The sequence below is a fragment of the Marmota monax genome, unplaced genomic scaffold, assembly GCF_021218885.2.
Source record: "Marmota monax isolate L192 unplaced genomic scaffold, Marmota_monax_Labrador192_F-V1.1 WCK01_AAM20220418_F8-fsc00012, whole genome shotgun sequence".
Taxonomy (NCBI): domain Eukaryota; kingdom Metazoa; phylum Chordata; class Mammalia; order Rodentia; family Sciuridae; genus Marmota; species Marmota monax.
Window position 1 is genome coordinate 434,581 of NW_026695227.1, and position 14,601 is coordinate 449,181.

The 14,601-nt window shown below is 43.8% G+C and overlaps 1 protein-coding gene across 2 annotated transcripts in view; it reads left to right on the forward strand.

The window, feature by feature from the left end:
- Positions 1 to 281: 281 nt before the first annotated feature.
- Etv6 (ETS variant transcription factor 6) overlaps positions 282 to 14,601 on the forward strand; it is a 221,465-nt gene continuing 207,145 nt past the window's right edge. For both annotated transcript variants that reach the window (XM_046435609.2, XM_046435610.2), the window contains exon 1: positions 282 to 514. In XM_046435609.2, the coding sequence (XP_046291565.1) occupies positions 482 to 514 (33 nt within the window). In that variant the 5' untranslated portion in view covers positions 282 to 481. The remainder of the gene's footprint in view (positions 515 to 14,601) is intronic.

Here is a 14,601-nt window from a genome sequence, read left to right on the forward strand (position 1 = left end):
GGTGGCTCCTTTAAGAGGCAGAGCTCTGTGCTGGGAATTCACGTCAGTTTCTGCACTGAAACTCTCAAGATCAATGAGCAAAGAGCTTTCTCAGTTCTGCCTTTCAGTTTCTCTCTTCCAGGAAGGAAAACATTCGAGAGAGCGAGGGAGAGCGGCGGGAGGGCGGGGGCGGGCGCGCCGGCCGCGGGTGGGAGGAGAGACGGGAGGCCGGCGGGCAGCCCGGGTCGCCGCGCCGCGACCCGCAGACCCCGCCGCCGCTCGGCCCGGCTCCCACGCCCCCGCGCCCCGCGCGCGCAACTCTGCCGGCCGCCCCGCCCCGCCCGCGGCGCGCTCGCAGACCCCCGGGGCGGCTGCCCGAGAGATGCTGGAAGAAACTTCTTAAATGACCGCGTCCGGCTGCCCGCGGAGCATTTCTGGGTTGGGGAGAGGAAAGGAAAGTGGAAAAAAACTGAGAACTTCCTGATCCCTCTCGCTGTGAGACATGTCTGAGACTCCTGCTCAGTGTAGCATTAAGGTAAAGATCGGCTCCCCTCCCTCTCGGTGGTCGGAAAACCTTGAGCTGCACCGGCCAGGGCAGTCGTGCCGGGCTCCTCGGAGCGGGCTGTTGCAGTTGGTCTGCTCGCAGTAAATTATTTGGGGCGCGAGGCAAGGAGATGCAGCTCGCGGCAGCGTCTGTACCCTTTAGCGTAACCTTGCTGCTCCCAGCCGACGAGCCCCCTGGTCCGCTCCTGGGCCCCCACCCCACCCCCTTTCTCTTTGACAATGAAATGCCCGTCACAATTGGTTAGGAGGAACCCGGGTTCTCCCGAGCTGTTAAACACCTCCGTGATTAGTGCGCTTAAAAAACAACAGCAACAGCAACAACAAAAAAATCCTGCTCCTTATTCCCACACCTAACATGTGACTAAAATGTAACTTTTGTTCTCGAGGGGTGGTCTCCTTAGGAGAAAAAGTTCTCCAGCCCCTATCGGAAATGGAATCGTTTCTTTCTTTTTTTATAAAGGACTCCTTGGATTTGATCACACAGGATCCACCCCCCCCCCCATTGTAATTGCAAGCACCGTCTTGGTGCTTGGAGAGACAGTCTTGGTGTCAGCTTTTCCTGGGCATTGCACAATGAATTTTTTTTTGTTGTTGTTGTTTTTAAGCCAAGGTGAATAAAGTTGCTGAATAGTTATTTTTACTCCAATGCATATGAAAGTTGAGCAATCTCAAAAGTAGAAAACTCCTGTGATGCAGGGAGGAAAAATAAGTGACCAGGCAAAATGACCTTCTCTGTTTGACAGTGCAAAGAGGGTATCTAAGAGCAGCAATCTCCCGGTTCTCTGGCCATGTTTTGCAGTATTGTAAAGACAGAATAGATGCTTGAATACACAGTGCTTTCTTCTAAGTAGTCGCGATATGTAATCTAAAAAGGCTATGGTACCTCGGTTTGTTGCTTTTAAAAAGTTGTAAAGTTTGCCACCATTGGGAGGCAGGATGATTTGTCCATCTCCCCCGATTATTTTTCCCATCTCTGCATTTCTTACAGTTTATGCTTTTCATGGTTCCATCAGTACCCAGGTGGCAAGCTTTCTGCTCCAGTGAGAAGCTGAAACTGCTGAAGTTTGTTTTGGGCTTGGCCTATTTTAATATGTTCATTGAATGGACACTGCAGAAACAATGGACATATAACCTGTTTTCTTAGTCTAAGGGGAGTTAGAAAAATCTTTCCCGTTTTAACACCGCTTTTCAACTAGGATGTATGCAGGGGAAAGGCGGCATTTTTTTTAATCATTGCGTTCTAGGTTTTCATAATTATAATCAGATTTTAGTGTTACTTATCAGGAAAGATGGTCATGGGTTTGAAGTAAGGCCAATGTGAACTCAAAAGGTGGGTTGGGTTTCTTTGTTTTTGTCTCACAGAAATGACCAATGGAACTTTTGGGCTTCTGTGTTCCTACATATCTCAGGGTATGCATAGAGAGGTGCCACAGTAAAGAACTCGGATACTTTGATACCTAAATTTCTTTTGCAATGTAAATTAGATTCTACATCTAGTTCAGGAAAATCCTGTGGTATAGATAATCTAATTTATTTGACACTTCATAACAAAAACAGAGGTAACTAAATAATAGGGAATTAAATCAGTAAATTGTATTTGGCTGGATAGCAATAAACCTGCCATCAGGAAAATCTGGACCAGCTACTGAACTTTAACTTTAGGATGAAAACAACAAAAAGCAATCCATTCTTGTGACCTCTGGTCCGTCCCTCTTATAAAGAGATTGTTCTCTGCTGTTCTGATATGCTTATAGTTCTGTGCTGGAGACAGAAGTGTCCTGAATAGTTATTCATTGTACTGTGGAAAAAGTACATCGGTTCTTTATACATGCAGAACCAAACCCAAAGAAACAAAGCACTTTCTTAAATGTGACATAAAAATTGTGTCCATAATTTGCATATCATTTCTCCCCTTATTGCTTATACTCTCAGGTTGATCTTTCTTTTTCTTTCTTTCCTGCTGGGGATTGAACCCAGGGTCTTGCTCAGACTAGTCAAGCACTCTATCACTGAGCTACACACGAGCCCGTTAGTTTTTTTTAGATGCCTCTTTTCATTACTGTGTACTTCTGTGTGATCAAAATAGATTTATTATTCTTCACCAGTCATGAAAGTACCACTTTTATTTTGGATTGTTTGGATTGTTATGGAACCAATCTGTGAATATTTGGTGAAACTGTACGTGTTTGGATGCACATATGTGAAAAGTATCTTTCCATGGAGTTTGTTGAATTCATGATGTTCTAACAACAAGCCTTAGAGATCAACGAGCAGGATTATTCCAGGTCATCTGAAAATGTTCTGGCGATATGCACAGCATTTCACTTAGTCTTTGGGATGTGGTACATAATAAGAAATGCTAGTAACCCACAAACAAGTTGCTTCTTCTGGAGTCAATGCTTCTAGAATTCAGCAAACAATAAAGTTTTCTGTGGAGTAGAGAATGAATGTCAGTCTTTCAAGGAATGAGCTGATGAGCCTGATGTACTGAAGACGAGTGACATGGAAGGCTCTCTGTACTTGGAGAGATTTCTTTCCCTCCTCCTTGCCACTCCTGAAATCTTCCTCACTTGTTCTCTTGCCCTATAAGCAGCTGGTCAGCCGGTAGTAAATTCCTCAGTAGCTGGGGAGATGGAGCACAGAGGAGCCTGGCCAGAGGTGACCACAGAGGGAAGTACTTGTTTACTTCTGAGCAGAGTCTGTTCTGCTAAAGCAGAGTAGTGTCTGATTTGGGTGGAGTTCCAAGGTGAAATTTCTGAATTGGTCAGTTGGTGACACCTTTAGGTGGGTGGCTGACAATGAATGCCTGATAAGGGCTTTTATCTTTTTTTGTGGTGCTGGGGATTGAACCCAGGGCCTTGTGCATGTGAGGCAAGCACTCTACCAACTGAGCTATATCCTCTTTCTTTCTCTCTCTCTCTCTCTCTCTCTCTCTCTCTCTCTCTCTCTCTCTCTGTCTCTCTTCAAAAGCACCTTCCCATTACCTTAGGAAGTTAGTATCAGAAACATACTTTTGTAAAGAGAGGTTGACCAGTCCAGGGTCACCCAGTCTAACTTGAGCCTCTTCATGTTTTGGCACTCTTGTCACAAGAATTTAAACACTTCAGTCCCTGACCATTTGGGGGTTGTTTTAACTATAAGAACAGGATCTATTCCTTTCCATAAAAAGTTGAATGTTTTTTCAGAGGTGTACACTGATCACAGAATCAGGGAAGAACCCATCTTTTCCATCATTAGCCTTCACCTTTAAGTCACCTGTTCAGTTTTTAAAGTTAGCCAAGTTGCAGCGGAAGATGGTGATGGCCCAGCTGACAGTCTTTTGCAAGGCTTGGCATGTGCTTTCCTTGGCCAGGACAATCCACAATACAAAAATTAGTCGCATAATGTCCCTGGCCCCCCTCTTTCTCTGCCCTCCTGGTTGGTTGGCTTTCATAACAGAATGGACTTTTTTTTTTTTTTCTAATTTTGTTGCGAACTGAGCAACTGTCTGGATCTCTTCTGCTGGACTCTAAGCTCCTTGGATTTAGTGATGGTTATCTTAATGACCTAGTACCTTGCTTGGCAGCTGGTGCAGAAACGTTTCTGTCATGTTTACTGACTTGAAGTGAGGTGTGGAGGAGCTGAATGCCCTTTCCTCCCTGTGTTACCTCAGGGTGACTTAACACCTTCATCTGGGGCTTGCAAGAAGTGTTTAATAGGGCCCCTCTATTGGAGCTATCCTTGAGTATCCAAAAGTTATTATTAATAAATTTGATATGATTCTATTTTATTATGATATCAAATCTATTTTATTAAATTTGAGGATAAAATCCTCAAAAACTGTTTTTGTCTAAATAAGCAAAAAATAGAGAAAATGGGCTTAAGGAATCACTGTCAGAGTTCAGATTAGCAAGTGTCTTAAGTTCTTCCAGTTTTTCATCAAAAAATATAAGACATCCAGAGTTGAGAGATCTTAAATATACCCTGGGCCAACCTCCTGTTTTATTCAAGGGGGTTTGGAGAGCTAAGTGGTTTGCTTTAGCCTAGGGGTGACTGAGCCAGATTTGGAGGAACACAGGCTTATAGGGTCTCAGGCCATTGCACCACATTCTTTGGGTTCATGGTGTATCTATAAAAGGCCAAGGAAATTTGATACAATAGGCTTCACTCTCTCCGGCACTTCCTAGCATGGTCCATTTTAATCACAAGCCAGCTGGTGTGAGGGCACAGAGGTATGTGCCAAGGAAGATGGTGTGTGGGAGCATTGGGCTGCCAGGGTCTTGTCAGGTGTGAGAAGAGGAAGTAGTAGGAGGCAGGGATGAAGGAAGAAGGGCCTGGTGGACTTGTGTTTGCACTGCAATTTGCTGCAATGTATATTTATATTTAATGGTGTGTAAGTGCCAGGCAGTTCTGTTTTGGGCTGAAGGCACTGGTACCTGCTGTCAGGTCCCTTGTGAGGATCCTCAAGGGGGCCATGGGCTCTTTTATCCAGGGTCAGCCAGACCTATTTATACCTCCACTTGATGTATAATAAGTTCCCTGTTTAAAAACAGTGAAAGCTACAGAAATGGCAGCTGATCCTAGAGAAGTGGCTATGGAAAGTATTCTCCTTAGGGTAGATTAGGCAGGGGGAAAAATACCTCAGATGTGAGTACCAGAGACAGGAAGAACTAAGATTCTCTCAGTGAAACTGCATTTACTTCCACCAGGGAAGGTCAGGGGTAAGAGGTGGATGGGAGTAACTTGAAGAGCAATTTCATTTTATTATGGATTTTGAAATTGCCCTTTGGTGTGGATCTCGGAGGGAACCAGTGTCAAATGGCACTCTAGAGTGTGGGGTACAGAGTGATACATTTTTCTCTGTGGATACCACGTTAGCTTGCTTTTAGGCACAGTCTGCTGCCACTGTGTTTGTAACACACAGTGCTACATGGTGCTGAAGGAACCAATCTCTGTGTGTATTTGTTGAAAAGAACAGAATTCCCATGCTAAGAGGGGCTCAGCTTGAAGCCCATTCATTGACAAACCTAGTATTTGGGGAGAGAAAGGCCAGTCTAAATTAGTGAAAGTTAGAATTACAGACAGTTAAAGAGTGGACAGATTTTAATTGATTTTTTTCTGAACATACAGGAACCAGACAGATAAAGTGGTGCTTACTGGGGCATCTCAGGATGAACCCCAACAAATAGTCCCAATGACTTGTAGTTCCCCACCATGTATTGGATAGGAATGAGTGCTACCACGTGCTCCAAACTATTCCTTTAGAGTTGCAATATTATCACAGATCTATTATGTGCCCTGTTAATTTTCTTGGTGGCCCTTTCATCTTAGGTAGTGAAAATATACAGTTTAGCCGGGTCTTGTTGCAGTGATCTGGAATTCTCACAGCATGGGTGAGAGGCCTGATTAGGAAGGTCTGTCCCTGAAGTCAGAGTGGGCTGCTCCGTTGAGCTCAGCTACTCATACAGTCCTGTGCACTACTCTTGTGAATGTAAACAGCTTAATAAAGACAGTCTTAGAGCCCTCTCATTTTTAGAACTTTATACATTATATCTAATTGGAAAGTGTCTGTTGCTTTAATGGTCATTGCTCCTGCAACAACTAGTACATGTCTGCAGCTGTATGATGATTTACTGTTCAGAGGCACTTTCTTCTTCTCTTCCTCCTCCCCCATTCCCTCCTTCATCAGCACCATCCTTTATTGCATACTAACATGTGCTGGTCCTTGTGCCAAGTGTTTTATTTACATTATCTCATTTAGTCTTCACAATTCTCTCCAGGATGCAGTTTTTCTCCCCATTTGACAGCGAGGAAACTGAAGCCCAGAGAAGCTGAGTGATATATTGGACTCAGATCCCCAGACTATATGGAGCAATGTGAGGGCCAGAGTCTATATCATAGGACTACAGTTCCAAAGTGTTTTCATGACTCTGTTACGAAGGACAGCCATCTTTGTGAAGAAAATTAGAAACTCAGAGTGATGAGGACTCGTAGTTCTTCATGGGAGCTAAGATGATAGGCAGGAGTAACACTCGAAGAGATCCTTGCAGTTTTCCTGTGGTTCCTCTGTAAGCTGATCTTTGCTGAAGGCGGGTATTCCTAGCCGTTCCTCAGGTAGTGGGACAGCCAGATAGTCACACTGAGCTATCTACCCTGGGATGGATGTCCATGGCTTCCATTTTTGCCCCAATCCTGAATATCCCATGGTGATGTGTTGTCTCAACAAGTTTCATTTTGGGCCCTTATGCTTTGCTCAGAAACTCTCTCTTCCTTTTCTATGTTTCATACCTCCCCTTGTGCCTATCTACTCCTTGATTGAGTGGTTGGATGTCTGTGGGGTTTTGTCCTCAGTTTGACCAGCCTCTGGGTCAGACACCTTCTGTGTCTCCATCAGTCCTACTCTGTCTCTTCTCCTTGCACAACTTTTTGATTTACAGCTTTTTACTCAATCCATGAACATAATGGATAATGGCTATTTTCCTTGCTTTCTTAAAACATCCCTCATGTACATTTTTAGTACATGTGATTTCTGGGGATCTATTCGAAGTCTTTGCCAATGTTCCCTGATTTTCCCTCCACCACCAGAGGAACAATTTTTTTGTCTTCTCCTTTCTCGTGACAGCCTGCGCATATTGGCCTTATTTTTTTCTAACTTCCTTGAATGAAGAGAAAATTTTGGCCATCTCCCTTCATCAATTTCTGAATGTAAACCGCTTAATAAAGATAGTCTTAGAGGAGATGAGGGAAGGTTGCAGAGAGAAGGAAAAGGAGGGAGGAAAGAGGGAAAAGTAGCATGGAAATATCACAAAGGAATTTAGGAAGCACGACCCAAACTTTTCATGAAAATGATGAAGAAACCGAGTCATTTAAGTAACTTGCCCAGGAACACTTTGCTAACTGTAGCCAAGCCAGAGTCAGAATCAGGTGTTCTGTCCTAGGCCTATGTCCTTCGAACCCCACAGCAGAAGAGCAATCATAAAAAGCAGACAAGGATTCACAGCAGAGCTTCCCTGGTATGACTCATCTGTAGGGTTAAACCTCTGTACGGCACTGCAGAATGGTGATGCTTGTGTTTATAATTATGACTCCCAAGTTAAATTATGAGATTTAAGAAGTGAGGAAAGAATGAAGTATATTTTGGAAAGATATCCTACAAAAAAGGTTGGCATAAAAATAACGTTAAGTTTTTAAAGGCTAAGCTTCACTTATCTGGATACATGATTTATAAAATTATTCTCCAGTGGAGAAGTGAAAGAGCTGGCAGTGCTCTGGGGCCCTGTGTACTCCTTGGGGGTATTTTCTCTTTGTATGTGGGAGTCAGACATAGGGAAAACAACTTCATTTCCTGAATGACCCAAAAAGGACATTTTACCCTGCCGGCGTGAATGCTGCTGGTTGTTGCTGGTAATGTACTTCAAATCACCACCGCTTTAGATTCAGATTTTATTCTGTCTTATGTTCCTTGGTTCTTACCCATAAAGTCAACTTCCTATAGAGGGTAGTAGCATAAGTGACTGAGAAGAGGGATCCACTCAATGTGATGTGCTCCCCGGGGGAGGAGACAGATGTTGGAGTAGACAGGCTGGTGAAGCCTGGTCCTTGTACTTGAACTAGCTTGAGTTTCTTAATCATGAACCTAGTGATGATAAAACTATATACCTCTTAGAGTTGTCAGGATATGTAAATTGTATTATGCTGTTAAAAGGAATTCTTCCCTTTTATATATCATCTGTTAAATGTGGATTGTGAAGGGGCTAGACATTTTCTAGTTCATTATGAGTTGAATACAGATGCCAGAGATGTTGATAGTCTTGCTCAAGCTCACAGGGCTGGCAGGTGGTCCTGCCTGGGCTAAAACCTAGGTCTCCCAAGTTGGGTGACATCCAGCATTGTGCTGTCATCGAAGTCCTGGAGTTTTCCTTAGGGCTGGGGTCACCCTGCTCAGAAAAGCTCTTGTTTTAACTTTAATTGAACTCAAGCCTTGACAACAGGAGAGATGAGCCAACTGCAGTTTTGCGACCATACCACATGCCTTTTGTATCTTGCAGCAGAATTTTGAGGGAAATAGCTAGTGTGGCTTTGAATAAGTTTCCAGAGATGAAAGAAAAGGAAAAAACCTAAGTCCGTACAGTGACTCTAACTAGCACTATTACTCAGCACTCAAGTATTCAAACGTATTCAGGGATCTGCTTGTTCATACAGTCACTTATTATTTGTGACTGGGGTGAGACTTGAAAGACGGCATCAATTCTTAGTCTGCTTTGTTTCACAGGCAATTCCATGTCTGTCTGACCACAGAACAGACGCTGTTTGCGGTGGGGTGGTGAATTTCCAGTTTCATAAGCTGGGAGTAGATGGCCTTCATGGAAATTTAATTACATGGAAGAGTTTGAAAAAGCCAAATTTGTTACCTTGGGGCATGAGGGAACCTTTGTTTCCAGTGTAAGTTAAGGGGCTGAAGTATCTCTTTTCAGCAGCCCTATTCTTTTTGCAGTGGACTTAAAATCCAAATCTTCATTTGCATATGCATGTTACCTGAGAAGATGAGATGGAGGCTGGAAAAATACCCTTTTGAAGAATAGTGGAGAGAGTGTTCACTGCTCTCTTCTTCCCCATTACACAGGTATGGGGCCTTCAGATGATTAAAGAGGTTTGGAGGGATACCATGCCCCTGTCCTCCCACTGGAAGAAAGCCACCAGTAGACATGGGTGATTCTCCCTCCTCTCAGCAGTCTGGTACCTCTGCTGTGGGTTATGATGGGCCACGTAACTATCTTTCTTTAGACTTATCTGTATGACGAGGTCAGAGATCCTTGCTTTGTTCCCGTCTCCTATAAATGAGCAAGCTGGCTCTATGTTTCCTGGAAGAAATGAACTGCCGATAAAAATCAGTCTTGTAATTAAAAAACAAAAAAAAGAACAGCCTGTTTGTCTCTGAAGCTACCCATTTCCCCAAACACTCCCGCTTGCTGCCTAGTGATAGTAGGAGTCTAGGCATAGCAGCTAAAGTTCTGGAACCGAGAGAGAAGCAGAGAGAAGGGCCAAAGGCTGCCCACCTCACTGCAGGTGTGGCCCCAAGAGTGCTAGTGTCCCTGATGAAGAAGGAAGCTCAAGGGACGACTTAGCATCAGTGTTGTCTCAAACCTAATCATTAATATTTTGGCAAACTGGGGAGGGCATGGGGAAATACTGGGGGACAAAATTGCCAAATTATGTTATGTCCATGTATAAGTATACCACATGAATTTCATGAGCATGTGTGTGTGTGTATAATCATAATGAACTAATTGAAATAATAATAATAACAATAGAAGAGAAATTGATAGAGTAGAACAATTGATAAAGTAGAACAAGCAGATGCGGGAGGGAGGAAGCATGGGAAAGGGAAGGTACTAGAGAATGAGACTGATCAAATTATTATGTGTGTGTATAGATATGGCATAATGAATCCCACTATTATGTCCAATCAGGACATAATAAAAATTTTTAAAAATACTTGGACAAATAGATCAGTACCAGAGTGGGTAGGAGGAAATAGAATGTAGATTTCATAAAGAGGGAGGCAGGGTTTTGCTAAGCTTTTTCTTTAACTGCTTTTGAGGCGCTCTGACTTGGGAAGGAAACATCTCAACATTAATTCCTTCATTATTCGTTGTTTTTGTCTAGACCATTTGTCTTTCCCAGGCTGTTCTCTATCATCAAATCAGACTCCTGTTGAAGCAAACCACACTGTGGCGTCTCCTGACTCTCCCTGTAGTTCAGCTAATTGTTTTCATGTATTGATTTGTGATCACAGTCCAGTCACCCAGAGGGGCAGAAGTGAATTCTCCGTTCTTTGGACATTTGTGTGTATTCGTGCCAAAGTTCTTGCCATCGGGTTGGTGTGGCTGGTTTTGGAAAAATGACAAATCTGACTGATGGACCTCTGGTGCTTTTTGTTGTGTCCTTTTGACTTGAGGTCTGGGAGATTTATAAAATCCATGTCATGAGTTTGCTTGACTGGTGTTTTGAGCTGTTGAGACCCATGGCTTTCCTGACAGTAATGGTCAATGATAGTGGGCATACAGGTCAGGGGCTTCTCACTTGGTGCCTTTTGATGTGATCTTTATTCAAAGTAGGAGAGTTGTTATTTGGGGGATAAAATCTGAGTGATTTTGAGCAGATTCCCCAGTCTGGGTAAATCTTTTCTTCCCCATGACTTTGGGACCTGAATGACTGGATTTGGCTGAGTATACCTCAAACCCCCTGGAAAGGTGCCAGCTCTTTATTTGACTTGGTGCCACTTAGTCCTGCACTTAGTCTGCTGACTCTGACACTTTGAGGGGAGGTGGGAAGGAGAGACCGTACCAGTGGTAAAGGTAAGAGTGTTTTCTCTCACCAGAGAAACAAAGGCTCCTTTTCTGGATTTTGTGTTCTGTTTTCTTGTGTCTCTGATGTTCTGCTTTGGCAGGGCTGAATTAGGAGGTGATGGTGTATTTCTCTGCAGGCAGAAGTCTGCTGTAGGTCAGACACAGCTTTGGAACACGCAGGAATCCAGCGGGAATCTTGGCGAGCACAGTAAAGCTGGAGTGATGATCCTCTAGTCTTTTTCAGCATGCTGTAAGGGTATCTTTGACTTTCACCTAGACGGGCTGGGAGATGGGCAAAGGGACCTAGGTGTTAACTTACATCTCAAGTTGGACACCTGTTAGTGTATCTGACCTGCACACTTTCACCCTTCCTGATACTTTCCAGGGCACTGTGCATGCTAGGCAAGTGCTCTACCACTGAGCCACATTCATACCCCTTTTTTAAAAAAGAATTATTTTGAGACAGGGTCTCCTTGAGTTGCTCAAGCTGGCCTAAAACTTGTGATCCTTCTGCCTCGGCCTTCTATATAGCGGGGATTACAGGCTTGCACCACCATGCCCATCAGTACTTTGACTTTCCTGAGCTACCTACTCTTAGAAAATGAATAAGGAGCCACTGAAATTGACAGCAGTGTATTCACTTAGCATCTTCTGGGTGCAATGTGGTGTGCTTTGCTGAGAGGTAGGTGAGGCAATACTTTAAGGGGGAACAAACTTAAAAAATGCAAGAAGGAAGAAAGGTAGCCCAGTAGACCCCCAGATAGGCCTTGTTATTCCAGCAAGGACGGAAGAGGTGGGCCCAGTGGCATTTACCACTGTGAATGTAAACCAGCTCTTGTGAGAATTTGTCTGACTTGAAAAACTTGGCAAAATGGCCAAATGGAGCTTCTCTCAGCAGGGGGAATGCCTGTGTATGCTTTTGTGGTTAGTCCTCGTGTTGAGCAGTCTGATTTAAGGGAAGGATGATCTGTGTACATTTTCATTTCAGCTGTGGTCTTGAAAGGTTTACCATGGGGAGGTGTGGGTGGATGAGAAGATAGTCCTCTTGCCTTGTGGTTGGTTTATATCTAGGTTATAGGTGAATGTGAGTTCACAGCACAGCCTGTTTCTTGTTTGGGTGCATTTTAGAATGACCTACAGAGCCTCATTTGGGCAAGCCTAGGTACCCTATCTTGATGCACACATTTGGGGACTACCAGGCTTAGTGCCAAATGGATTGTTGGAAAGAATTCACTTCATAGCTCTCATCCTCAAATTGATGTCTGTGATTCTTCTTAGCATCTTGGATTACCTGAGTTTTATTCCTGTAATTATTTTGGAACCTCTGTGGGGCAGTCTGCATTGCTTTGGGGAAGTTCTGCACATTGAGGCAATGTGGCTGCCCACTTGACTGATGATCATGTTTGGCACTTCAGGGGCTTCTGTTGTACCATGTGCCCAAAGGGACGTCTCTCAGCTGGTCCCTAGGGCACAAATGTTAGGTTTGGGGGGAAATTCACAATTTCAGATTTGGTCTTTGTCTACACTTGTGTGTATCAATGATGTCATAAATGAGATACATTGAAAGATTTCTTCACACACTGACACTTGTGAAGTAGCTTCTTTGAGTAGGGGAAGGGGTCCCAGGTAAGGTCACTAAAGGCTCAAGCCTGGGAACCCATACTGGAGGTTAGAATGAACATGTTCTAGAGAGAACAGTGCGAGGGTAGTTGACATAGTGCCTTCAAGTGCTGTGCTTAGCTGTGGGCATGACTGGTGTGGCTTGTGCATTTTGGGGCATTATTCTACTTTTATTTCCAGGGTTTGGTCTTGGGACACGGTTTTGCATATATGCATGTGTACTGTGTGCTCATAGTATTGTAAGTTTTAGAAATTATAGAATAATCGGTTTTCTAGCATAGAAAGGAAAAGATTGCACAAACCTCAGCCTTGTGGCAAAGGAACCTTACGTATAGATGTAAAATATATCTCCTTGGAGGGTTGGCTTTGTGATGGGCTATAAACGGATTGTTAAACAGCAAGCTGAGGGGCTGTTAACAAGCTGTTTCTAAGAGCATCTCCCTGGTTTGGTCTGAAAAGGTAATGTGTACATATTGCAGCTATGAAATAGTTAGTCTGTGGTGTTTATATGTTGGGAGGGGTGTGTGTGTGTGTATGTGTGTGTTCGTTCAGTGGTGAATGGACTGAGAAGATAATTTAAAATGTTGTTTATTTGTTCCTGTGTCAGTGTCTGCTTCTAAACAGGGCAGTGTTTTAGTTTGTTTTTTAAGCTGGTTTACATGAAGAGGTATTTGATCAGTCACAGGATATGTATCAACCAAACTTCAGAAAGTGTATGTTTTATGATATCACCCTTGGTTCATGATAGATGCTTGAAGGGGTTCTTACCTCAGAATACCTGAATAATAGGTAAGTTGCCTTGCCATCAGCACTCTAGCGTTTGGATTCTCAAGTTCAATAAATCAGGGTTTTCATTATGTGTCTGGTCTTATTTGAACTTCACACTTAGGTGGCATAACTGAAAGCTGGCCCATGCCTGTTTCTGCCACTGTTGGATCTTTAATGGAAAAGAGCTCTTTCTTGTTACTAGGATGCCATGCTTCCACTACCTTAGCAGCGGCTGTATTAAAAAACAGGGGTCTCTTCTAATCTTCTGACTGCATCAGTTTGCTAGCCTGGCAAAGCCTTATTATTGTTGTTATGTATGTATGTATGTATGTGCCATGTAAGCCAGCTCCTGCCAAGAGATGTTGATGAGCAGGATTATTGTGCAAGGAGATGGCAGCTTTTCTTGGTGGAGGTGTCTGTTACAAGAATCTGCCGAAGAGTCATCATAAAGACAGGGCTAAATAAAACCATTCAGGATATAAATCACAGGGGAGAACCGCCCCCCCCCCCCAAGGATAGTAAACCAGTAGTTCTGCCAAGTCACCTCTCTGTCATTCTTTAAGGGCCATCTTAAAGCCAGCACTGCCACAAAAGTCAGCCAAGGGTAAGGGTAGTGCATGATGACACTTCTCTAGTCCGTGGCACACTAATAGGCTTATCCACAGTTGCTTCTTAAGGCTTCTGGATTCAAAGCTTCGGGGAGGTGGATGTGCTGTCTTTCTGGCGCAAGGCAGTCTGGTGCCACACACCACACCTGCTGACCTTCTTCACTCTGGGTATCGCTTACTTGCTTCTGGCCCCAGACTCTGGGTGTCTCCTATCTGTTCCTTCAGCCTTCATTCCTGTGTCCTTCAGTCCATCCTAGAATGATTCTTGGCCAATGAAAATTTGAATTAGCCACTCCATCTCAGCTGCTTGGTCATGACATGCAAGGCCCTTGATGTTCTACTTTCTAGTATCTCCAATTTCCCCTTCCACCATATGTTCCACCAAGTAGTACCTGCTCTTGTCCCAAACCACATGATAAGCTTTTATGCCTGGAATCTTCCCTTGATCATTTTTCTGCCTGACAGCCATCTGTTATTCTTTGCTGACAGGCACAGTACCTGCAATTCACTGAACAGGCTTCTTTGGCAGTGATCCAGTTATAGATCAATGGCTTATTGTCCTCACTAGTGTGAAAGCCCACTGAGGGCAGGAGTCAGATAGATTCATTTTTATATTTCCAGTGTCTTGTGCAGTGCCTGGCACAAAGGCAGGCCAAAGTATTTTAGTTCAGTGAATTTGTGTGTGTGTGTGTGTGTGTGTGTGTGTGGTGCTGGGATAAGCCTATTAGTGTGGT